The sequence below is a fragment of the Rhinoraja longicauda genome, chromosome 9, assembly GCF_053455715.1.
Source record: "Rhinoraja longicauda isolate Sanriku21f chromosome 9, sRhiLon1.1, whole genome shotgun sequence".
In the NCBI taxonomy this organism is placed as follows: domain Eukaryota; kingdom Metazoa; phylum Chordata; class Chondrichthyes; order Rajiformes; family Arhynchobatidae; genus Rhinoraja; species Rhinoraja longicauda.
The window spans coordinates 21,941,041-21,968,088 of record NC_135961.1 but is presented as its reverse complement, the minus strand read 5'-3'; the positions used below and the strand labels follow the sequence as shown (position 1 = coordinate 21,968,088).

General features: G+C 40.4%; 1 protein-coding gene across 3 annotated transcripts in view; it reads right to left on the bottom strand.

Annotated features, from left to right (window-relative positions):
• Nucleotides 1–9,749, bottom strand: part of mark1 (MAP/microtubule affinity-regulating kinase 1) — a 140,473-nt gene extending 130,724 nt beyond the window's left edge. For all 3 annotated transcript variants that reach the window (XM_078404930.1, XM_078404929.1, XM_078404932.1), the window contains exons 1-3: nucleotides 9,077–9,749; nucleotides 7,786–7,989; nucleotides 6,925–6,978 (exon numbers count right to left, since the gene is read on the bottom strand). In XM_078404930.1, coding sequence (XP_078261056.1) covers nucleotides 6,925–6,978; nucleotides 7,786–7,989; nucleotides 9,077–9,127 — 309 coding nt within the window. In that variant the 5' untranslated portion in view covers nucleotides 9,128–9,749. The remainder of the gene's footprint in view (nucleotides 1–6,924; nucleotides 6,979–7,785; nucleotides 7,990–9,076) is intronic.
• Between the last annotated feature and the right edge of the window lie 17,299 nt (nucleotides 9,750–27,048).

The following is a 27,048-nucleotide window of genomic DNA, read 5'->3' as shown; positions in this document are numbered from 1 at the left end:
TTGTATATTTTCCCCTTACATTCGACCTCCCAAATTGCAGCACTTCACACTTGCTCAGATTAAACTCAAAAAAATATTTTTTCCCTTTAAAACTTTCTCTGAATAAATCAAGTATGCTGGGTTTATGTTTACGGGAGGATGCCTTTTCAATTACATCTGAACAAACTACTTGCAATTTTACCACAGGATTACAGATCTCATTTATTAAATGTCATTTAGATATTAAATTTGATTCACTGGCATAATTGACTACCACACATATGAATGTACACCATATTTGGGTGGTAGATTTCCTACTTGAGCCAAAGTACAATAAAGCAATACAGTAAATTCGTAAGCCTCAGAAGATTAAACACTCACTTAAATAAACTAGAAACCTGGAAGGCCCAAAGTTATGTTTGCTGTAGCCATCTTTTGGGTACCAAAATGTTCCCCAATTCATATCTGCTGTGAATGACACCAAATGTTCCAATATTTAAGATGCAATGGGTGTTCCTGTAATATTTACCAGATGCATGCACAGTGCAAGTTTCATCAGTACCCAGATCCGATCTAATATCAGTGTTACCATCTTGGAGTGCAGTGCCTCAATCACATCCATTTTTCAAACTGCAGCAAAACACGTTAAGTAATGCTATGGATCCCTCATCGTAACACTCCAATTCGCCAACACTTATCTCTATTGATGCTATTTTAAAGATTTTTTTGATTGGGAATGGTTAATTGCTAGGCTATTTCTTTTGGCTGCTGCTACAATTCCTTAAATATTTTGTGCATTTTTGCCAAAATCTACAGAAAGCAATAATAATAATAATAATAATGCATTACATTTATATAGCGCTTTTCTAAACACTCAAAGACGCTTTACAGGGTTTACTAAGACATAGAAAATAAAATAAATAGATAAATAAGTAAACAAACAGAAAAAGGAAAAAGAAGGTGAGGTGACGGTCAGTGATTGAAGGCAGTGCTGAACATGGTGAGACTTCAGTGAAGTTTTGAATAAGGTGAGTGAGGAGGAGTCTCTGATGGTTTGGGGTAGTGGGTTCCAGAGTGTGGGAGCAGCGATGGAGAAAGCCCTGTCCCCCCAGGATCTGAGTTTGGTCCGGATGGGGGGGGACAGGAGTGACAAATGCTAGTAGCATTTTTTTTTGCTTCAAGACTTTGACAAACCGTGAGCTAGCCAACATAATTACAAGTATGGACTTTCCCATTGATGTAAGTACACCAAGACTGAGAGAATAAGTAGACTGGGCAGGGCAGTTTGCTGGAAGACGAAAGTAAGGAAGGGAGTTGGAGAATATGTGGGCAAGAGGCCATTACCAAACAGGTGTGTATCAACAACTCCCCTACCTACATATACAATGCTGACACTGCAACTGCCAGCTGTATTCCCACAGCAAATCCTGGAGCCAAAACTGCTGTCTCTGGCAATCATATCAGCTACTATTCAAGACAAAACTTGCACTCAATGAAAACAAAGCCACGTGTTGTAATGGTTAATGGAATACAGAATCTCTTGCACTGCAAAGATTCCTAGGGTAACATCAAAAGAAGGGAAGATGTTTCCAAAGTCAGTTTGGGTTTCCAGGCGGAAATATGCCACAGTCACCGCTGAAACCACCAGTCAGTAACAACCATGTGGCCAGAGACCGTCAAGGTTAACATGCCAAGCTGGAGATAGAGAAGTCTGCAATATCCTGTCGTCATAGGATGCACCACTGAAGCATTTTATTCAAACAGGTAATGGTGTTATTCCTGCTCACCAGGCAGAAGATGGGCTGGGTTTTTTTGGGACCAAGCTTCCTATAGCACAGGATGCCATTGACAGTTTATCCATTGCTTTAAAGACTATATACGTTAACTGCTTTTTATGCAAAACGATAGGGACTTCCTCTTACTCAACCAAAATCAATTGGACAGATCAATGTCTGTTACATTGGCGCTATTTTCACTGCTAAACCAAGCTGCACGCCAATCTCTAAGTGCAAGAAAATAACTGCAGATGCTGGTACAAATCGAAGGTATTTATTTCACAAAATGCTGGAGTAAGTCAGCAGGTCAGGCAGCATCTCAGGAGAGAAGGAATGGGTGACATTTCGGGTCGAGACCCTTCCTCAGACTGATGTCAGGTGGGCGGGACAAAGGAAGGATATAGGTGGAGACAGGAAGATAGAGGGAGAACTGGGAAGTGGGAGGGGAAGAGTGGGACAGAGGAACTATCTAAAGTTGGAGAAGTCAATGTTCATACCGCTGGGCTGCAAGCTGCCCAAGCGAAATATGAGGTGCTGTTCCTCCAATTTCCGGTGGGCCTCACTATGGCACTGGAGGAGGTCTATGACAGAAAGGTCAGACTGGGAGTGGGAGGGGGAGTTGACGTGCTCAGCCACCAGGAGATCAGGTTGGTTCAGGCAAAGGTGTTGAGCGGAACGATCGACGAGCCTGCATTTGGTTTCGCCGATGTAAATCTAGAGCAGCGGATACAACAGATGAGGTTGGAGGAGGTGCAGGTGAACCTCTGTCTCACCTGGAAAGACTGTTTGGGTCCTTGGATGGAGTTGATGGGGGAGGTAAAGGGACAGGTGTTGCATCTCCTGCGGTTGCTGGGGAAAGTGCCCGGGATGGGGTAGTTTGGGTAAGAAGGGACGAGTGGACCAGGGAGTTACGGAGGGAACGGTCTCTGCGGAACGCAGAAAGGGGAGGGGATGGGAAGATGTGGCCAGTAGTGGGGTGCCGTTGGAGGTGACGGGAATGTTGGAGGATGATTTGTTGTATACGCTGGCTGATGGGGTGGAAGGTGAGAACGAGGGGGATTCTGTCCTTGTTACGAATGGGGGGAAGGGGAGCAAGATGTACAAGACTCCAAAGACGTACAGGTTTGTAGGTTAATTGGCTGGGTAAATGTAAAAATTGTCCCTAGTGGGTGTAGGATAGTGTTAATGTACGGGGATCGCTGGGCGGCACGGACTTGGAGGGCCGAAAAGGCCTGTTTCCGGCTGTATATATATGATATGATAAGATGGCTGGCTGATGGGGTGGAAGGCGAGATTATACGCTGGCTGATTATACGCCAAACTCTAAGATTAGTGAAGAGGTCAGCCCTGGACAGCAAGTCCATCCACTGACAGCAAGACGTGTTTCTCATTCACGTCTTTATGGAATGCACATACGAGTATCGTGCAAAATATGACAGAACAAACCATTACCATGTAGAAACAAGAAACAATCTGCTGCAGAAACTCAGCGGGTCGAGCAGCATCTATGGATGGAGAGAAATGGATGAAAGGAAATGGTCGAGGTTTTGGTTCAAAACCCTGTATCAGGGTTTCAACTTGAAACAGCGACCATTCCTTTTCATCCACCTGCTGTGTTTATCCTGTTGCTCCGGATGTCAGCATCTGCAGCCTCGTGCGTCTCCAAGTAAAAACAACACTTCCATTGCCCGTACTGATCTGGAGCTTCCCTGCTGAACCTGGTACACTGGATGTCAAGATTGGCGATAATCCATTGTCTATTGCATAACGTGATCTCATGTGGGGACAGTCTCTGCAGTCTGATATACAGTCAGCTGAGGAGCACGAGAATGAAGAGGAGGAGGAGGAGGAGGAGGAAAAGTGGCAAGAGGAAGGAAGGCAACTGAGGTAAACACATTCTTCCAGGGCTATCTGTCATTGGAATGCAAATCTGGCTTAAACAACCTCAAATAATTCAGTAAATGAAACTATATAAAATTGTAGATGCTGAAAACTTAAAATAAAAACAGAAATGTTGAGGGAAAAAAGCACCGTTGCAAAGAGAACCAGTTGATGTTTTAGGTTAACAAATAAATGTTTCTCTTTCCCTAGATACAGTTTGAACAACTGAGATTTTCCAGCATTATTTGTTTTGATCTGAAATGCACCAGTTGCCTGCAAAGCCAAAGTACCAAAATAAAAGGCAACACAATGCAGTATTAATAGCCCAAACCAAATTCATGCATACTGAATACAACCATGAGTTAATCCTCCTTGCACATTCCATTGATCTTATGCTCCTTTGCTTCTTAACATTCCTGGGCCATAATTCTCCCAAAAACCCAGCTAACAGTCGAGAAGGCTGCAGAAGGCTTCAGAAGATCAACACAAACAACTCACGACAGAGAAGCTCCAGTTTTGCCACACTGATTCAGCACAAGCAGCAGCAGTCCATGCCTCAGCGTCAGAGGCCACAAAATGCTGGATAAACTCAACAGGTCAGGCAGCATCTCTGGAGAACATGGATAGGTGACATCATCACTCCAGACTGAGTCTGTAGAAGTCTCTCAGACCGAAATCCATGTTCTCCGGAGATGCTGCCTGACCTGCTGAGTTACTCCAGCACTTTGTGTCTTTGACGTATTGAGCAGCATCTGCAGCTGTGTTTCTATACCATGACTCAGCATCATTGAAAAGCATCATCACTGATGGAGGAGCAGGGGGTGACAGAGTAAATTATTTTTATCTGAGACAGAACAAAGGGATCACATTCCACATAGCCACAGCTACTCTAGAGCAGCACTTCAACAATAATCATTTGGGGAAACAACCTTTGAACCCTGCAAGATCTTTCCACACTATTGCACACCCATGATAGCCAATTCATGTTCAATGTTAATTTGTTTTCTCTTTTTCCCAGTTCTGATGAAGGAACCTCAACCAGAAATGTTAATTCTGTTTCTATTATCACAGATGCTGACAGAAATACTGAGTGTTTCCCGCATTTTCTTCTATTATTTCATGATGGCAGCTGTCTGCTTCCATGGCAGCAACCCGAGCTCACGTGAGCAATCTGATCTTTCAATGCCAAGCTTTACTCTGAAATTGAGTGACTACTACTGCTTGCAAAGGAAATTGTTGCATCAGCCAGATATTGCCCCATGGTTTGGTCTAAAAGCACGTACAGAGATGTGCAAGCTCTGGGCACCACCTTTCATTTAATGCTGGACTCTTTGATGTTACGTGAGATACAACACACACTTCCCTGAAGCACTAAGTATTTTGTTCTCTATATCCATCAGTGGTCTTACTAGGGGTGTCTTGTTATATTTCAATGTAGAACCTATGCTCGAAGGAACAAGCAATGCTGCAATAAGACACATTTAAAAAAAAAGAAAATTTGGATTCTTATGTCTCTCCCAAATTCACCCAAAACAAATGTGGTCAGGTCAGGTAAACATTTGGTATTCATGAGAGTGGTGAGGTTATGTACATCTAGTGGGGACAGCAACAAATATCTAAATGAATCTGGCAAAAGCGATTCTAAACAAACAATAAAGACCGTAATCCCTTCAGATCAATTAAACATTGTTGAATTTGTTTTTAAAAAATTATATATCACTTCGCCAGTATCACTTACACAAGAAAGCATCAGGGCTCGGATATTTTAGCTCACTCAATTTACCCCATTGCATAGTAGTCTTTACCTCATTGTGTCATTCAACACAAGTAGAGTAAAGCCATAGTGATGTACCCACACACCAAGTTCATCAAGTTATTTTCATGCAATATTTATGATATTCAAAATACGAGTAAATGGTATGATACCACAACCATACAATGACCATAAATGACACTATTCATTTACAGCACCCAACAGATCATCTCAGCAAATGCAGTTTTATTTTAAATAATTTGTCAAACTACATACGAATACACAAAAACAAACTGACTTCGTTTCCCCTACATTGAACTACTGCACAAGATACCCTCCAATGGAATGAGGCTATATTTACACTTGACGCATTCCTATATCCTCCCTTTGGTTCATCAACTGAAGAATTCAGCAAGGATATTCTATGAAAATCTGAACTGGACTTTGAGAATCCATAAAGAAAACACTGAAATTAATATAATGACCAATTTAAAAGGCATTTCTCATGATATTAACATTTGATGATAGCTTGTTTTCATGACATATTGCTGAACATTTTTCATACTTAAATTACACATTAAACAATAGTAATTTTAGCCTATGCTCTAAAAAACCCCACTTTTTTCTTGGGCCTTCCCCAAAACAGGCGAGCAAAGACATTTTCAAAAGTATTGTGCACTTTTAAGCACTATGACACAATCTTTGGCCAAAATTTATTGTTCTTACAAAGCCAACATTCCTTCATCTTTTGCATTGTTTATCCTGCTATGTAAATTAAGTGTCAAAGAGTTCAACAGTCCTCAACATAAATAACACAATAAATAACACAGCTCTTGCCATCAGGAGAATATGCTTCTATAACTTTGCAATAGAAAGCTACAAACAGCCGAATTTAAACACATGAACAACTTAAGTCTGATTACTGGGATTACTGAATTTGCTACTTAATTTTCACAACATAGTGCTCTGATGTGAAACAAGCTTCTTCAGCAAACAAAATATTTTGCTCTGAAGCACAACAACCAGTTACATTCTGTAAAACAAAAATACATCCATTTTCAGACACATGCCAAAAATAAAGAATTATATCTAATATCTAGCGACTGGTAAATACACACATGAAAAGTTGCAATCATGTTTTAGATCCAAATTCTACAATGATACTTGAACAATATTGTTACTGTAACCATTGGAGTAAACATAAATTAACAACATTTTCCTCACAATTGTATTCAACTCCCAGTTACAAGATCAATAGCTGTTCGTCTGTTGCAAACAATACATGGAGGTGAAACAAAATTTCTGCAGACAACCAGCTACTACTTGTTTAACAACACTACTGTACACAGTAACATTGCGTCAGGTCTACGCCCATTAGGTGCATAATTTTCAAGTTCAGTTTCATTTCCCTTTGGCATTGAAGTATAATAAATTCTCTATATGCAAACATAAAACTGGATAATTTGTATTTTCTTGGTTTGTCTCCATTAAACCAGCTGCAAATAAATAAACTTTGTATTTGATAAAAAGCCTTACCTTTTGTAGACTGGTAGGATTGAGCTGTGTTTTGTCAATTATTTTAACAGCAACCTGAAAATGATTTTTTTGACAGTAATTAACAGAATGTTTATCGATATACTTTATATTTAAAACATTTTTTAGCTAAAATGCATAGATCCCCACAGAACTCATGAGGCCCTGAAGGTTGCAGATTATAGCATTGCTGAACACTTAATCCTGCCCGGTTCTTGGTTTCAGCAATACTGCAAAAAAGTATTTTGTGGAAAACTTTGTACGGTCCTAGAGGTTATTTAAACATTTTGCCTTCTCTGAAACAAACCATTTGCTCTTTACACATGTTATGTTAATCTTCAACAGATATAATCAGTATTATCTGAGCATAAATCAGAAATTGTTTAGCTTCTAACATAATTGACAACAACCACATGAAAGATTAAGATCAATAAACAAGCATTACTGAGATAATCTACAGTTTAAAGTTTTGTAACGCTGTTTTATATCCAATGTGGATTAGAATAGCAACAATGATTCTGATGACATCCCAGAAGCTCATCAGAAAACCTTATAGCATTCACCAAGTTGTTACAGATACAGCAGAGAAAAGGAACAAAGATGCAACATTTGAGCTACTGCAGCTCTGTCCCACATATCATAATCATGGACATTGCCTGTTTCACTGCCACAACCACACCAAAACAATCAGCATGACTGTGTCATCCTTCAGTGCAATCCATACGCTGAGGAGCACAAAAACTATTATTAAACTGTAAAAAATCTTTCAAAGATGTGAAATAAATGCAATTCCAAAATGATATCAGTACGAAAGAGATGGGTGTGAAATTCTGAAAAAGCTAAAATAAACAATATAAAACTCACTTCCCTTCCAGTTAGAACGTGTCGTGCTAATTTTACTTTTGCAAAGTTTCCCTTGCCGATAGTCTTCAGCAGCCTGTAATTTCCAATGTGGGGTTGCTCGTCGGTCGTAGATGCCACTGAATTCCTACACCGTGGTAGACTTTGTCTGCTACTTGATTTGGAGGGCTGGCTTTGTGATTCAGCATATCCATCAAGAGAAGTGTGCTGCAAAATTAGTCAGGTACATACTACATGAAGCACTTCATGTTAATTATGAGAAAAAATAAACACGTTTAATTGCTTCCAACAGCTTAGATTTACAAAATCAGTGTTTTTCATAAATAATACATCTAACAGTCCTATCACTGCACAGCAATTCTGCTGTAACTGTATGACTTGGTTGACTTCAGTGGTGTGGGTGACGTTCAACCAAAGCATAAATGATGAAGAAAGGCACAATGTAACTCATCTCTGGTAGAATGTGAACTATTATTTTTTTTAAAATAAAGATCTAATCGGGGAGGGTGCCTAACATATGATTAACCTATTAGTGGTAAAAAAAAAACTAGTATGTTTCTAGCAACGTGGGGCTTGAATTGGGCTGGTGTGTCGTCCACCTGACCCTTCACCTTCTCAGTGAGTCGTCAGTTTTTGAAGTCCTTCCATCAACCCATTTTCCTCCTTGCAATATGCCGGGAGTGAACAAGTCATGAAAGAAACATGAACAGGAATGCAGATCGGAATCTGCATATGGACCCCTCAAAAGCAAGGGATAAAGAAAACTCCCTCAATAATAGATCAAACTGAAAGATACTGCGTCAGCCCCAAGTCTTCTGCATTGAGCGACACTAAGAAGGGGGTCGGGGCTCTATTGTGGTCCTACCTTGTCATTGGGCTGCAACCCACAGTTAAAGGCAGCCAGCCTTAAATGGATATTTCAAGACCTGAGGGTACCGGGGGAAGAAAGGAAGGCAACATACAAATGAGAAGCAGGGTTTTTTTTAAAAATTCAGTGTGAACGAAAATAAGGTTTCCTCGGGAAATAAAAAAAGACCCCTGCTCCTACGAGCAAAGCCGGGAAGCCTATGCTATGTGCGGGGAAGCGGGCGGGCGGGCGAGTCCCCCTCTCCCAGCCCCAGGCAGGCAGGCAGGGATTTCATTCCTCTGTGCCGGACCCATCTCCAGGAGAGTCCCTAGGCTCTGCACACAAACGCCCGCCTTCAGTCACATTAGCAGCCAAACCCCTCGCGTTAAAAGGAACATTTTTAAAAAAAATTTAAACCCCAAATAAAAGCATCATCATCTCACTCACATTTTCCGTGTCGCGCTCATTCACGGTAGGCAATGGCGTTCTGGTCGACATCTTGGCGTCACACTCGGTGCATAGGCCGAGCTTCCCTCGTCCTCCTGCAGCCCCGTTGTCACTCGCCTCTTGTTCTGTTGCTGGGTTTTGTTGTCCCCCTTTTTCCCCTCCTCCCCGTGTGTCAATCGGAGGAATAGGTCGGTCCGCCGGCGCAGGGAAGGCTGGCTTTTCACATGTCGGGTAGGAAATCCTCCATTACTGACCCGGGCATCTGTTGGTTCGTGAGAGGGAGGTGGGGAGGGGAGGGGAGAGAGAGAGAGAGAGAGAGAGAGAGAGAGAGAGAGAGAGAGAGAGAGAGAGAGAGAGAGAGAGAGGGAGATAGAGAGAGAGGAGAGAGGGGGAGAGGAGAGAGGGAGAGAGAGGGAGGGAGAGAGAGAGAAATCGGTGTGAATTGGAGCAGCGGAGACAGAGAAAGAGGGGAGGAGGGGTGGAAGAGAAGCGAGAGAGGAGGGAGAGAGAGAGAGAGAGAGAGAGAGAGGAGGGAGAGGAGGGAGAGAGGAGGGGAGGGGGTTGTGGAGATAGAAGCCGTCGAAAACTCGGCTGTACTTGTCACCACGGGCAGACAGGAAGGACTGAGAGGGAGTTCGCCGGCGTACGAGCGCTCCTGGAGAGAGCCGGTGCCTACGACGAGAGAGAGGGAGGGAGGGAGGGAGAGAGAGAGAGAGAGAGGGAGGGAGGGAGGGAGAGAGAGAGGGAGGGAGGGAGGGAGAGAGAGAACGATCCCAGCCCAGCGGCGGCCACTCAGTTGGAAGCCCTTCCACACACTCTCTCTCTGTTCCTTGGACTTTCAGCGAAGGAGATGCAAGAAGTGCCCAATCCGCATTCCTGCAGTGCGAATCAATACAAAAAAATACATGGAAGATACAATCTGTTACAGATGAGATTATCAGAGGGAGTTATTTTACTATTTTGTATCACCTGGACAGATATTAGTGCCAGAAGACCGTGCACAATCTAAAAGGATGTCTGTTTGCACCAGAGGTGAAGGATGTAAATTTGCATTTATTGGGCATTTGGCAAAAGGATAGATGGGAAATGTTTGGCATGGTATTTCGGAAGCTTTCGGGGGTGACGTGAAGTGGTACCTTTCGCCTGGCGAGATGATTGTGTGTGTGCATAAATGCATTCATCGAAATAGTTTCACAAGGTCACTTGTGAAGCGACCCTTATCACTGGGTCATGGCATTCCAGTGGGTTACAATGGAGTCCGTGGATCTTCGCAATGACCTGTGTGAGTCATTGTTATTTTGTTACTAAGGCTCTGACGTCTGGCAAGGCAGCAAAGCAAGGCTTCGGTGCAAAACTCAAACTGAATTTAAAACTTCACAGGGAATCAAATGCAATGGGCTATTCACAGATCCACATGGATCACACGTAGGACGGGGCATGTGTTTAAGTGCGCATTGTTACGCAATTCCCAACCTGTGCTGTTGAGGTTGAGAGGATTTCCGCCAAAAGACTAAAGATTCCTAGAAAGTCCCACATAAAACGACGAGGTATTTTGTGAAAGTGATCCTTTAATTCATTATTTATCTATTTATTATATTCAGTGGTTATTACTCAAGCCCTCATGCTGGGAAAAGTAGTAGCCCGCAAGGAGGATATATATGATCAGACCTCAGGGAAATATTGGCAGTCGGGTGAAATGAACAGACAGGTGACATATGAAATTTAATGCAGAGAAGTGAGATGGAAGGCATTTGGGGGGTTGGAGCCGGCTGTCAATAAAACCTATATTGCATTATTTGACGGAAGATTTAAATGGGATGTCAAAATTCTGAGTGTTTTCACATAGTGAAAAGGAAGGAATTGCTTTCAATGGCAAAAGTATTGGTAACTGGAGGACTGTGTAAGCCTTGCCCTGGTTTGACAGACTGAAGTGCAATACCACACACTTGTCAGAGTTAAATTCCATTTGCCCTTCCTTGACCCGCCGTCCCATCTGATCTAGATCCTGCTGTAAACTTAGATATTGTTCCACATTCTCCACAATACCATCATATTTGGTGTAATCTGCAATTTTACCAGCAATGTTAACTACATTGTCATCCAAATCATGAATATAAGATAACAAATCACAGTGAACCCAGCGCTGACACTTGTGGCACACCGCTGGACGCAGGCCTCTCCATTCAGAAAAAAACAACCCTCCACAATTACCCTTGGACTCCTTCCTCCAAGCCAATTTTGAATCCAATTAGCCAGCTCACCCATGATTCTGTGCGACCTACCCTTCTAGACAGGCCTACCATGTGGGACCTTGTCAAAGGCCTTGCTGAAGTCCACATAGACAATGTTCATTGCCCTGTCCTCATCAATCCTCTTGGTGACCTCTTCAAAACATTCTATCAGGTTAGTGAAATATGATTTCCTATGCACAAAGTCATGCTCTCTCAAATCAGTCCTTGCATATCTAAATGCAGGTACATCCTATCCTTCAGAATCCAGTCCAAAAACGTTCTCATGAGACCTGTACTTCCCTTCTTCCAAAGAATCACTTTGTTTTATTTTGGAATATTTGTTATATGTCTCAAGTTGTTTGCATTACGTAGCTTTTGTTACACGATCAAATGCTTGATATAACCAAAGGTAGGAATAATCCTATCTTTATGAATTAGTCTTGTTTTAAGCATTTATGAAGTAGTCCACTTTCTTTCTGAGGATAGGGAGGATGAATATTAGGAAAGAAAACATTTCTTCATTTCTAACATCTTGTATAATCCAAGTCAAATGGTGATGAACGACTCCACTATTTTTCACCAACTTCAAACCCCTGAATGAAATTGTATTTGTATTACATTTTTATTGACCTCCCAGAAGGTTGATCAAAAGTAGTTGATTCATGTACAAATCCCATACCATAAATAGATTTTATACTATGTACACAATTTATGCATAAGGGGTCTTATTTACAAAGTTTACACAACAAAAGAAGTTTGGAAATCTTAAAGTCTTTTAAACAACAAATTATTTATGTGAAGAAGATTACCCCCATAGGTAAAGTTTTTGGACTGGATTCCAACTCAACCTCTCCCGATAGCTCACCACTTCAAGTCCTGTCAACATCCTTGTAAATCTTCTCTTTCCAGCTTAATTACATCCTTCCTATAACAGGGTGATCAAAACAGAACACAGTACTCAAAATGCGGCCTTCACAAAGACTTATGCAACTGTATCTCCCAACTTCTAAAATCAATACCCTGTCTAGTGAAGGCCAACGTACCAAAAGCCTTTTTTAACCACTCTATCTAACTGTAATGCTAGCTTCAGGGAACTATGTACCTGTACTTCTAGATCCTATCAATACTGCCTTAGTTTGACTTCCCAAAATGCAACATCTCACACTTACCTGCATTAAACTCCAATAACCATTCTTCAGCCCACGCCTAGCTGATCAAGAGCCTGGTCTAATTTTTGATAACCAGCTTCAATATCTATGATACCACTTACTTTAGTGTCATCTGCAAACTTACTCATCATGCCTTGTACATTCTAATCCAAATCGTTGATATAAAGCACAAACACCAATGAGCCCAGCACTGATCCTTGAGGCACCCCATTTGTCACAAGCCTTCAGTTCAAAAAGCTCCCTTCTACAATCACCCACTGCTTTCTTCCATGAAGCCAATTCTGTATCTGGCTAGATAGCTCACCCTGGATCCCATGTGATCTAACTCTCCAGAGCTGCCCACTATGCGGAACCTTATCGTAGACAAAGGTATTGACTTAAGAAATCTTAATGTGGTTTATGAAGTTACCCATATATTTTGGTCAGCAAGGAAATATTCATGTTATCAGATTTCAATTGAGTTAGCAATGTCTTTAGATGGACTGAAGATCTTCAACATCTTAAAATTAATGCCAGGTAATATGCATCCCAGGAAGAATGAACAATATTTATTGTGTTGTATTATTTTGGTCTGAAATATTCTATTAAAAAATCAACCATTGCTGTAACTTGTAAAATTATATTTACTTTAATAAATCACAATCAAGATAACGTTTACCCAGCTTATAATAGATTATTTAATTTTGTTTAGCTTCCAAAAGTACAAGTAGCACTTAATGAAAAAAGAACAGCATGTGACTTGGTCTTTTCCAAACCTGTAGTACATTACCAGTGAAAGAACTGAAGCATTAATGGTCAAAGTCATGACTAACATTACAATTAAAAAAATAAGAAGACCATTCGTGATATTATGTACAAATCCCCCAGGTCATCTTGAAGAGATTTCCAGGAGTAATAAGTTAATAATTAAGTTGCTTGTCTTGTGATATCAAATTAATTATTATCAGCATGATATCTTCAGAATTATGAAAGAACCTGCAATTAGTTATATTGTATACTTTTATCACTTTTGAGCTTATAAACGCTATTCATTGAATAAGGGGAAATAACAAATGGCTGCCTAGAAAATTAATCTTTTGCTCCTAAGTACAGGATATATAGCTATGCTAAGCAACTTGACATGATAAGGGTTGCCTTAAGCTTTGAAGAATTGAAGCTTGACTATCACTGAACTTTACTATTATGTTTGAAACATACAAACTGTTGTCAGCACTTTATCAACGAATACCAGTTTCATTGCTTCATTTCTGATTCATGGACCTTATTCCCTGGTACCTATGAGATATATTTTTAGTAAAATAAAGTGAGACAGTTGAACTAAGTAGTGATGGTATTGGGAACATCAGTCAAGTATTTTGCTTAGCATCAAAATAAAATGTAATGATATGATCTGAAGAAGATGACTTTATGGCTGTGTAGGAAAATAACTGCAGATGCTGGTACAAATCGAAGGTATCACAAAATGCTGGAGTAACTCAGCAGGTCAGGCAGCATCTAGGAGAGAAGGAATGGGTGACGTTTCGGGTCGAAACCCTTCTTCAGACTGATGTCAGGGGGCCGGGACAAAGAAAGGATATAGGTGGAGACAGGAAGACAGTGGGAGAACTGGGAAGGGGGTGTGGAAGAGAGGGACAGAGGAACTATCTAAAGTTAGAGATGTCAATGTTCATACCGCTGGGCTGTAAGCTGCCCGTGAAATATGAGGTGCTGTTCCTCCAATTTCCGGTGGGCCTCACTATGACACTGGAGGAGGCCCATGACAGAAAGGTCAGACTGGGAGTGGGAGGGGGGAGTTGAAGTGCTCAGCCACCGGGAGATCAGGTTGGTTAAGGCGGACTGAGCGAAGGTGTTGAGCAAAACGATCACCGAGCCTATGTTTGGTCTCGCCGATGTAGAGAAATTGACATCTGGAACAGCGGATACAATAGATCAGGTTGGAGGAGGTGCAGGTGAACCTCTGTCTCACCTGGAAAGACTGTTTGGGTCCTTGGATGGAGTCGAGGGGGGAGGTAAAAGTACAGGTGTTGCATCTCTTGCGGTTGCGGGGGAAAGTGCCTGGGGAGGGGGTGGTTTGGGTAGGAAGGGACGAGTGGGCCAGGGAGTTACGGAGGGAACGATTTCTGTGGAACGCAGAAAGGGGAGGAGATGGGAAGATGTGGCCAGTAGTGGAGGTGACGGAAATGTTGGAGGATGATTTGTTGGATACACTGGCTGATGGGATGGAAGGTGAGGACAAAGGGGATTCTGTCCTTCTTATGAATGGGGGAGGGGGAGCAAGAGCAGAGCTGCAGGATATAGTGAGAGCCCCATCTATAATGGAAGAGGGGAAGCCCCGTTTCCTGAAGAATGAGGACATTTCTGATGCCCTAGTGTGAAACACCTCATCCTGGGCACAGATGCGGTGTAGACGGAGGAATTGGGAGATGGGGATAGACATTTTGCAGGTGTGTTCACCTCATACTCTTAAAATATTCTCATTCAGTAATTTCAAATAAATAATTCTTAATTAAAAAATAAGTTTATTATTCTTATTATTTCACCAATTAGTTAATGTGCCTTTTGTTCCTGAAAGCACATGGTCTGTCAGATGTGACTCACAATTCTGTTTATGAATTAACAAACTTAACCTTCTCCCGTTCTAGTGATTTGTTGTTGCTTTATTAATTCTGAATTTATTGTCCTTGGATTCAAAAGCTGTAGCTCAAAATGGGAAGTATGCAATCGCCTTCATCCTCAGCTTAATGAAGCAATTAATTATTTTAAAAGCATGGATTTTTAAATCTTTTGATGTATTGAAACAAAGTCAATGCCAACAGCATGATATAGCATTTCAGACACTACAATGCATTGTGTTTCTGCTAAGTATACAAATACATAGAAAACCATTACAAAGAACATATGAGCCATTTCCTATTCAGAAGCAATTTGTAGTTAGATCTGATCAATCTAAAGAGTGTTCAAATTCAGAACGTGTCATGGAGGATGTTTTGCAAAAGAAACAGGCCACAAACTAAATTGAATGATTCAGAACCTTACAAGGAAGGTAAGGAAAAAAACATTGGTTTTCCTGGTGGAAGGGGTAAGTAATCAAAGAACTGAATTTGGATTACTTAATTGTTTGGAATTTTGTAAATTAATGATGAAATCAAAACCACAATTTTAAATGTGTAATAACATTGTTTTTCATTAAATATCCATATGCTAAATGTTTTTCAATACCTCTGAAAATACAATTCAAATGTGTGCACTGGTGACCATTTGCAAAGCTGTGGTGTGTGATGACCTGGTGAATGGGAACAAACTATAAAAACAATGCAATTGTTAAGTTCCTGTGCACATGGGTGCAATAGCCATTAATTGTAATCTCCAATTGAGATTCTTGACTCCAAAAGATGTCTTGGGGACAGTCCCTATTACAGTCGATAAGATTCTGAATATTCGAAGGCATAGGAACGTAGATAAATCTCCTGGGATTGATCAGATATATCCAAGGTCACTGGAAAGTTAGAGAAGAAATTGCAGGCTAAGATATATGAATCATTAGACACAGCCGAGGTGATGGAAGGCTGGAGTGTGGCTAATGTTATGCCTCTATTTAAGAAGGGCTGCAAGGTAAAGCTTGGGAACTATGGAGCATGTTTGTCAACATGAGCAAGTTGGGCCGAAGAGCCTGTTTCCATGCTATATGATTCTATGACTCTGAAAGTTAGAAAATTTTAAGTGAGTTCAATGATGCATGTTCTCTGTAAGACAACAAAACTGTTGTCAGTAACTTAATACCATATCACATTCAAAAAGAAGTATTTTTTATTTGATTCAAATTAGTAACATTTGCTGAAAACTATGTACTTGAGTGTGTTTGATTGTTATTCTTTTTTGTATGGCATATGTTCTAAGTTGTACTCAGTAATTGTAAGCTTTTATTCTGTTTCAATAAATTAATTTTTTAACCTAATTGAGTCTAGAATTATTTTTGAACTCTCTCAGGTTCCCTGGATGAGAAAGAATTACTTATAATTGTATTGTACCTGCTGACCTATACAGAATGGAAAACTATAAGATCTTATAACAATTGGAAATTTTCTGAAAAATCTAGTTTTTCTGAAAATATTATTTTGTTAGCTGACCACCTGATATGATTTTTTTTTTTTTTTTTGAATAAATTTTTTTATTGGAGATAGGTACATAACCTGTTTACATCTTTACAGTCATACATTTTTAAATTGATAATATTGTCAATTATTATTATATTGTCTCCAATACCTTTTGCCCCTTTTTTTTTAAACTAGATAGAACTAAAGAACTAGATGAAGTAAAGAAAGAAAAAAGAGAGAAGAAAAATAAAAACAAAAACAAAAACAGATTATAAAGATAAGGAAAAAGTTAGTTAAAGAAGAGTGGAGAAATTTATTAAAATAACAAAAACTTCATTCGAGATATATTCGTACATTTCAAAGTATAGCATTTCATCCATTCTTTAGTCCGAGTGCTAGTCAGGTTCCTGTGCTGAACCATTCTGACCCTTTAAGTAATCAATAAAAGGAGACCATATTCCATTAAATAATTCCTGTTTGTCCAACAGGGAAAATCTGATTCTTTCCACGTTTAAGGTCTCCGTCATTTCTATAATCCACATTTTGATTGTGGGGGACGTAGGGCCTTTCCAAAATTTTAGAATTAATTTTTTTCCTGTTATTAAACTATAATCCATAAAGTTTCTTTGTGTTGTTCTAAATGTTTGATTTAATTCTAATATTCCGAGTATAATTAATTTTGGATCTGGGTCCAATTGTGTGCTGGTTACTTTAGATATTATGCTAAAAATATTTACCCAGAATTTTTTAATTTTTATACAGTTTGCAAACATATGAAATAATGTAGCTTCTAAATGTTGACATTTATCACATTTAGGTGAGATATGTTGGAAAATTTTATGTAGTTTTGTTTTTGAATAGTGTAACCTATGTATTACTTTAAATTGTATTAGAGAATGTCTGGCGTTTAGTGAACACTGATGTATATGTTGCAAACTTTCTTCCCAAGTATCTTTCGTAATTACTTGGTTTAATTCTTTTTCCCATTCTTGTCTGTATAAGTCCGTGGAGGGAATGTCACTGTCTAATAAGATATTATATATATAAGATATTAATTTTTCTGTATTAGGATGTTTGTTCCAACATTCATCAAGAATTTCTGAATTTCTAATTCGAAAATTTTGGGAGTTCGATTTTACATAATCTCTAAGTTGAAGATATCTGAAATAATCATTTCCACGAAGACCATAAGTCTGTTGCAACTCCTGAAATGTCAGAAACGTGCCTTCCTTATAAAGTTGTCCCATATTTTTAATTCCATAATCCTTCCATTGTGTAAAACCCCCGTCTACCCATGAAGGCTTAAACAAAGGATTATTCACAATTGGAAGAAAAAGTGATAAATTATCTAATTTTAATGTCTTTTTTAATTGTTTCCAAATTCGTATAGCACTAAATATTATAGGGTTTTCCCTATAAATTTTTTTGTTTAATTTAGACGTAGCAAATAATATCGAACCAATATCAAAAGGTAAACAATCTTCCTTTTCCATTTTTAACCAGTCTGGTTGATGATCTATTTCTTCCAACCAGAAATTCATATTTTTAATATTAACTGCCCAGAAATAAAACAAAAAATTGGGCACCTGATATGATTTTCATGTTGAAAAGTGGTTTATCTTTGTTTATGCTATGTAGCATAGAATTGGATTCCTCAGACCAACCTCTGGTCAAGTGCAATGGAAAAATTCTCACAAGGAACAAATTTTTAACTTAATCATCAAACATTTTACAGAGTGCAAAAGAAAACGGAGTCAATGAAATAAAATTAAGTTAAAAGTTGAAATACTTAGTATCTATGGTCACATACATCATTTATAAAGTGCTTGCTCCTCAAATAACAAAACACCATTTTCAGAATATTTTACAGTGTGACTAGTTTGCAAATATCTGAGATATTTATCAATTCAATTCATTTCCCTGAGTTGCAATGGAGAAGGCTATAAAGCAAATTGCAGCCTACGGTGAAGATCTAAATCATTGACAGCGATTTTGGGACTTCTGCGTGAAATGGAAATCCCAATGATGGTGTTAGTTTTAATGGTGGAGAGCACTGATGACTTCATTAATATTACAACTAAAAAATATTTTCTAATAATAATCACCATCATAAAACATGTCACCGACTTTAATCTTAAGGATCAGACCAAGATGCAGTAAAGACACAGGAAACCTTGTCAGTCAGGCAGGATCATGCTCACCACTCCCTGGGGACTTACGCTGATGTTAGGAGGAGTTTACCACAGACTAATCATACAACAGTCTGACATTGCCACATTAATAGAAATGCTCCAAATTCTAGCCTAAGGTCTGGGCAAATCTTGAGTTTGCAGGACCTTGCTCCCGATATGTAATAGCCCAATGCCACATATCTATTCCTCCAAATACTATGAAATTGCCCGCTGTGTTGAATAGAGTATGATAACTGGTGGTAGGTTACACCTACTGTCTTCCATTAATAATCCTCCTTGTTAAACAGTTCACAGAAGATGGAATGTGGACAGCTCAGCCACAGTAGGAATCCTGTGAAGAGTTACTTCAGTATTCATCAACAGGTAGCTTAGTGGTGACATTACCTATTGAGCTGACTGACACTTGAATGTTTTGGCAGCCAGAATGGCCCAGAAACATAGACTTTACAGCACAAGAATAGGCCTTTTGCCCATAATGACTGTGCCAAAATTAATGACAAGACCATCTCACCTACACATAATCTATATCCCTCCATTCCCTCGATATCCATTCTCCTATCCAATAGTCTCTTAATTGCCACTATCGTATCTGCCTCCACCACTACCCTCACATCTCCTCACCTTAAAACTACACCCTCTAGTATTTAAATTTTCCATTGTGGGAAAATGTTTCTGACTGTCTAGTCAATCTATGCCTCTCATAATATATCTACTTCTATCAGGTCTCCCATCTACCTCCTGTATTCCATAGAAACAATCCAAGACTGTCCAATGTCTCCTGATAGTTCATGCCCCTAATCCAGGAATCATTCTGGTAAACCTCCTCTACACCCTTTCCAAAGCCTCCATATCCTTCCTATATTGGGGCCATCAGAACTGCACGCAATAGTCCAAAAACGGCCTAAAGCTGCATCATGACTTCCTGACTTCTATACTCACTGTCCCAACCTTTGAAAGTAAGCATTACCTTTCCATCTACTTATGTTGCCACTTCCAGGGGGTTATGTCTTGGACCGCAAGATCTCTCTGTACATCAATGTTGTTGAGGCTCGTGCCATTATTTGTATATTTTCCCCTTATATTTGACTTTTCAAAGTGCGATACCTCACACTTCCTTGGATTAAACTCCACCTGTCATTTCTCTACCCTTTTCTGTAGTTTATCTCTATCCCACTCTATACCTTGACAGTCTGTGACCCCAGCAATCTTGGTGTCATCTGCAAACTTACTAACCAACCTGCCTATGTTTATAGCCAGATAATTTATATATATTACAAACAGCAGAGGCCCCATCACAGATTCCTGTGGAACTTCACTGGTCACAGATCTCCAGTCTGAATATTGTCCACCACAACCCTCTGTCATATGTCAGTAAGCCAGGTCTGAATTCACACGGCCAAATCACTGCTAATCGCTTGCCTCTTAATCTTCTGGATCAGTCAACCACGGGAAACTTTATCAAATAAATGCCTGATTAAAATCCATGTAAACAAACATCCATCACCCTACCCACATTGAGCACCTTTGATACTGCTTCAAAACACTAGCTCAAGTTAGTAAGATACGATTTGCTATGTAGAAAGCCATGCTGACTATCCCTAATTAAACCATATTCTACCAAATGGGAGTAAATCCTATCCCGATAAATCCTCTCCAATAGATTCTCTACCACTGATGTGAAGCTCACTGGCCTATAATCCCTGGATTATCCCCACTTCTTAACTAAAAGAACAACATTACCTACCCTTTAGTCTTCTGGCACCTCGCCTGTGGCGAGAGAAGATGCAAAGATCTTCATCAAGTCTCCCGCAATCTCAATAACCAAGAATAAATCCCATCATGTCCTGGGGATTTATCCTCCTTCATGCTCTTCAAGAGCCCCAACACTTCCTCCGTTGCATGTTAGTATTCAAGCTGCCCTTAAATATTAGTGTTCTCCATACTGATCTCTCTGTACTCCATGTCCTTCTCCTGGGTGAAAAGAGATGCAAAGTACTAATTTAGTACCTTGCTCACATTCCCAGACTCCAAGCACAAATAACTTCCTTTTTCCTTGAGTGGTCCTACCTTCAGCCTGGTTACCCTCTTGTTTTTAATTTGTATTGAAACCTTTCAGATTTTCTTTAATCCAACTTGTCAAAGCAATGTCATAGACCATTTTCGCCCTTCTAATCTCCATCTTGAGTTATTTCCTTCTTTCTTTATATTCCTCAAAGGCCCCATCTGACTCCACCATCTTAAACCTTACATGTGCTTCCTCTTTCTTTTTGACCAAATTTACAACCTCTTTGGTAATCCAAGTATCCCTCACTTTGCCATCTTTATCCCTTCTCCTTTCTGGAACATGTTGGCTCAGAAATTCAATCAATTTGCTCCTGTGTCAGGAGATGAGAGTTAACATGTTGAAATGACTTATTTGAACTCATCTTCAACCTCATACTTCTCAGAGATGCACCTGACTGTGTTTGCATTAGTTGGAGTGACCACTGAGGATTTTATAGGTAAACATGCTGTCCACTCAGAGAAACTCCTCCATCTTGTGAGTCCCCAGAACTATATTAGGTGATGTAGATTTACTTCAGATCAAGACGCTCAGTATTGGCAAACCATGAGGCCACCTAAATACTGTGTCTACAAGAGTAAGCCAGGGTTATACATTCCATGGTGGGTGACTCACTACCAGACTCCCCAATGCGTTGTGTGTAGGAAGGAACTGCAGATGTTGGTTTAAACCAGCGGTCTCCAAACTGTGGCCCGTGGGCCACATCCAGCCCACCACGAGATTTTATCCGTCCCGCAGCAAGCACGCTCCATGATGCGGGTTCTGTGGTAACGTGGGAACTCTTTTTTAGCGGCCTATATGAATGGTACGGCACCAGGTACGGCACCGAATGGCCTCCTCCTGCACCTATTGTCTATTGTCCACTAACAGACCATTATAAGCTGTTTGTCGGGTGAAAATGAGAAGCTAGTGTGACTTGGGTGGGGAGAGATAGAGAGGGAGGGAATGCTGGGGCTACCTGAAGTGAGAGAAATCAATATCCATACCACTGGGCTGTAAGCTGCCCAAGTGAAATAGATGATAGGGGCCGAGGTGGAGTGAGGGATAATGAACAGCCAAGTGGCGGAGAGGGAGTAGTAGAGTAGAAGACTAAATATGAAGTGCTGTTCCTCCAATTTGCGTTTAGCCTCACTCTTACAATGGAGGAGACCGAGGACAGAAAGGTCTGTGCAGGAATGGGAAGGAGAATTAAAGTATCCGGCAACCGGGAGATCAGGTTGGTTCACATGGGCTGAGCAAAGGTGTTTTGCGAAACGATCGCCCAGTCTGCGTTTGGTCTCACCGATGTATAAGAGTCCGCATCTTGAACAACAGATACAGTAGATGAGGTTGGAGAAGGTGCAAGTGAACCTCTGCCTAACCTGAAAGGACTGTTGGGGTCCCTTGACAGAGTTGAGGGAGAAGGTATAGCGACAGGTGTTGCACCTTCTGTGGTTGCAGGGGAAGGTACCTGGGGAGGGTGTGGTTTGGGTAGGAAGGGATGAGTTAACCAGGGAGTTGCGGAGGGAACGGTCTCTGTGGAAGGTTGAAAGGGGTGGAGATGGGAAAACGTGGCTAGTGGTGGGATCTCGTTGGAGGTGGCAGAAATTTCAAAGGATTATGTGTTGTATGCAACTGCTGATGGAGTGGAAGGTAAGGACCAGGGGGACACTGTCTCTGTTGCGACTAGGGGGAGGGGGAGCAAGGGTGGAGCTGTGGGGTACCGAGGAGACTCGAGTGAGGGCCTCATCTACGATTGGAGAGGGGAACTCCCGTTCCCTAAAGAATGAGGACAGCGCAATAGATGATAGGGGCCGAGGTGGAGTGAGGGATAATGAACAGCCAAGTGGCGGAGAGGGAGTAGTAGAGTAGTAATAGAGAGATGGAGGCTGGTGGGTGATAGGCAAGGAAGAAAAAAAGCAGATGATACCAAAGGGGATTGGAGGTGGATGCAGCTGCTGGAGATATGAGCATCACCAGTCAAGGAAACAGGTCATGGTCTCTACATTTGCTGCTCCATTATGAACAAAGAAAAATCGCTTGGGTAGCCTTACATCTCAACAGTATGAACATTGAATTTTCTAATTTTAATTAACTTCATCTTACACTCCTCTCCCTAGCCCTCCTTGCCCACTTCCTCCACCCCAGTCATTTTACCAGTTCTACAGTTCTCCACATTATTTCTCTTGAGACCACGCCTTCCCTAGCCCACAATGGACCTACCAGACACCACCCTGCCTGAGGTCATTTGTGGCTGGCCCTGATTGGTCCTGGTCTTTTCTCACTTCCAGCTCTTCACTTCCTCCCGCCAACCCCCTACTTTCAGCCTAAAGAAGTGGTCCCGACCCAAAACGTCACCCATCCTGTTTCTCCAGAGATGCTGTCTGACCCGCTGAATTACTCAAGCACTTTGTGTCTATCTTCCTTACAAAACAATTTAAATTCAAAATTAATTGTTATTGAAGATGGTGGAACAGTGGTGTAGCGGTAGAGTTGCTGCCTCACAGTGCCAGAGACCCGGGTTCGATCCTGACTATGGGTGCTGTCTGTGTGGAGTTTGTACATTCTCCAAGTGATCGCATGGGTTTTCTCCGGGTGCTTTGGTTTCCTACCACGTTCCAAAGATGTTTAGGTTTGTAGGTTAATTGACTTCTGTAAATTTCCCCTAGTGTGTAGGATGTGAAAGTGGGATAAATAGAACAAGTGTACCGGTAATTAAAAGTTGTGTAAGAAAATAACTGCAGATGCTGGTACAAATCGAAGGTATTTATTTCACAAAATGCTGGAGTAACTCAGCAGGTCAGGCAGCATCTCAGGAGAAAAGGAATGGGTGGCGTTTCAGGTCGAGACCCTTCATCAGACTAAAAGTTTAAAAGTTGGTGCAGTCTTGGTGGGCCAAAGGGCCTGTTTCCATGCTGTATCTCTAAACTAAAACTATCTTGTGGTTTTATCCCATCAAGGATCGTAACATCAGGAATCTTACTCTTTTATGTGCAAAAATATTGTGTTTCTAAAGTAGGAGTAGAAAAACAAATTGCTTATTAACATTCCGGCATAATATAGCTAAAGTGGCAAGAGTCCAAGATTACAATATAATGCCAATTCATGCAAAGAAATTGAACAGATAGTTGATGTCGATTTACACTGGCTGAAGGCTTTATTAAATTTGCTCAAATTCATTTCTATGTGACATTTGGTCATGGGATTCTTGTTCTGTTTGACTGGGCTCCACTCTAGGGCGGTAAGGTGGCGCAGTGGTAGCGCCTTACAGCGAATGCAGCGCCGTAGACCCGAGTCCGATCCTGACTACGGGTGCTGTCTGTACGGAGTTTGTACGTTCTCCCCGTGACCTGCGTGGGTTTCCTCCGAGATCTTTGGTTTCCTCCCACACTCCAAAGACGCACGTTTGTAGATTAATTGACTTGGTATAAATGTAAATTGTCTCTTGTGGGTGTAGGATAGTGTTGATCCACGAAAGCGGGGATCACTGGTTGGCGCGGACCCAGTGGGCCAAAGGGCCAGTTTCCACGCTGTATCTCTAAACTAAACTAAACTAAGGTCCCATGAGTATAAAGACAGTGAGTGGAATGTGCTGCTGTTTTATATAATTCATCAAACGCTGTTATGAAAATTGACCATGAATAGAACCGTTCCTTTGTTTTGAGCAACTGAAACTGTCACAGGATGAACTCCTGATCAGGAACTTTTTTCTTGATGGAAAAACATGACCAAAGCAAGAAATTAAAGTACTTATGCAATCAGAAATATAAATGTTTCTTTATTTAAGAGATTTTGGGCAAAGTTTAGAATTCCAGTTTTTAACCAAACAAAATAAACTATTATGTGGTAGAAGTTACACATTTGGCATATCTTGGTTTTACAAATAAACCTAGAACGCACCATAATTGAGGCATAGAGTAACTAGTGTGAACTATATAAACACTGAAGGAGACCATTTAACTCAATTAACCTATGTCAGCCTTTCAAAGTGCTATCCAGCTAATGCCCACTTCCCAGCCCTTTGTGTGTGTCTTATGCTCATCCCTCAAGTATATTTCAAATTTAGTTTAGTTTAGTTTAGAGATACAACATGGAAACAGGCCCTTCGGCCCACGCCATTCATCGATCGCCTGCTCACACCTGTTCTATCTTATCCCACTTTCTCATCCATCCCCGACACAGTAAGGGCAATTTGCAGAGACCCATTAACGTACAAATCCGTATGTTTTTTGGATGTGGGGGAAAACTGGAGCACCCAGAGGAAACCCACGCACTCACGGGGAAAATGTGCAAACTCCACGGAGACAGCATTAAAGGTCAGGATCGAACTGGGTCTCCAGTGCTGTGAGGCAACAGCTCTACTGGCTGTGCCACTGTGCTGCTCTTATTACAATAGTTTATGCTTCAACCTCACCTCCAGGCTGAGTCCCGATCCCCAACACCACGGAATGAGTTTACACTTGCTAATCCCTTCACAAATAATTTTAACTATGCTTTGAAAAGAGATCAAAAAAGAATACATTCTTATTTTGAAATAATTTGATGCAAAGGAAAAGGCTAAAGGATAGCACGACAGTTTAAGCTTCAAAACCAATTATTAAAGACATTAAAGCAATGGTAGGCTTTCCTTTCCTTAAGTATACCCTCATCTAAAAATGGCTAATCCTCTACCTCAAGTTAATGAACCTGCTATATACCCACAACCTTTGAATTCTTTGTGACTAGTAATCCAACAATTTCAGTCTTGAATACATCTAACATCATAAATTATGATCCTCTGAGGTATGAAATTCCAAAGATTCACAGCTTTCAGTGAAAAAAGATTCCTTTATCTCAGTCCAAAATGATCAACCAAGGAAAGGTTAGAGGGAACTTGATACCTAACCTTCTAATTCATCTTGATCTTGTATAGAGACACAAGGAACTGCAGGTGTTGGAATTTTGTTGAAAAATACAGTGCTGGAGGAACTCAGAGCCAAGTTCCTCCAGCCATTTGTGTTTTGATCTTGCACATTTAGGTGAGATCACCTTCCAAACTCAAATTTGATTTGGCTAAATTCATTGGATCTCTTCTCAAAAAACAACGCCACCATTTCAGGAATTCCTATTGTGGATTTACATTCACCAACGTTTCCAAGGCATGCATATACTTCCTTAAATGCAGTGTTCAAAATTTTACACTGTACTCCATTTGTGAGTCACTAAAGTCCTGTGAAACTGTGGCAACATTTCTTAATTGATCAATCGTTGCAGTGGAGGCTGACATACATGCTTACTAAATGTTTCTTGCAACTGCAAAATTATTTTCTACATTTCATGAATCAGAATACCCAGACCCCATACTTCAACAATTTCAAATTTACTATACAAAAATAATTCTTCTCTATTCTTCCTACTAAAGCAAATAACCAATATTTGCTCACGTTATACTCTTGCCTCATCTTCTTTTCTATACACTTAACCTGCTTATATTCCTGTTCAGATTATTTACATTCTCCTCACTTAGCTTTTTATCATCAGTAATCTTGAATGCTGTATACACTGGCTTTCCATTAGCATCATTTATATAAATCTCTGTGGCACCACAGAAGTAAATGTCTGCCAACCTGAAAACTGTCCATGCATTCTCTTTATTTTCTGCCTTTTAAACAATTTCATTCATATTAAAATATTATGCCTACAATCTTCTTGCAATCATTTTCATTACTTCTTGAACAGTTTGTTTAATACATCACCAAGGCCTTATGAAAATATAATATACTGAAAAATTACATCATCTGGTTTCTTCATCTACTTTGCCAGATACATGTTGAGAAAAACTTGTCAAAAATGATTTCCATTTCATACAATCACGTTGATTCTGTCTAATCTACCATTGCCTTCTAGTTTCTAATGTATTCCTGACAAAGGATTTCAGACTAATGGTCCTATAGTTCCAATTTCTTTCTTGAAAGATTTCTTGGAAGATCACCATTCCTGCATCCACCTTTTCTGCAGCCATCTTTCTTCGAATCCAAGATGTTGGGTATCAGTCTGTAGAATTGTAGGCTTTAGGTTCCAATTGTTTCTCCCTTGCTTTCTATTTAAAAGACTCCAGGTAACTCCTTCATTATGGCTGATTAGGTAATGGAAATTCATCCTACGGAATTCACAAATGGTAGAGAAGGTCAGGAGCTCATGTGTTTTCTAATCTGCTGTCACTTATTTGTTTAAAATATATGGCCTGGTTTAGATTGAATGACTTA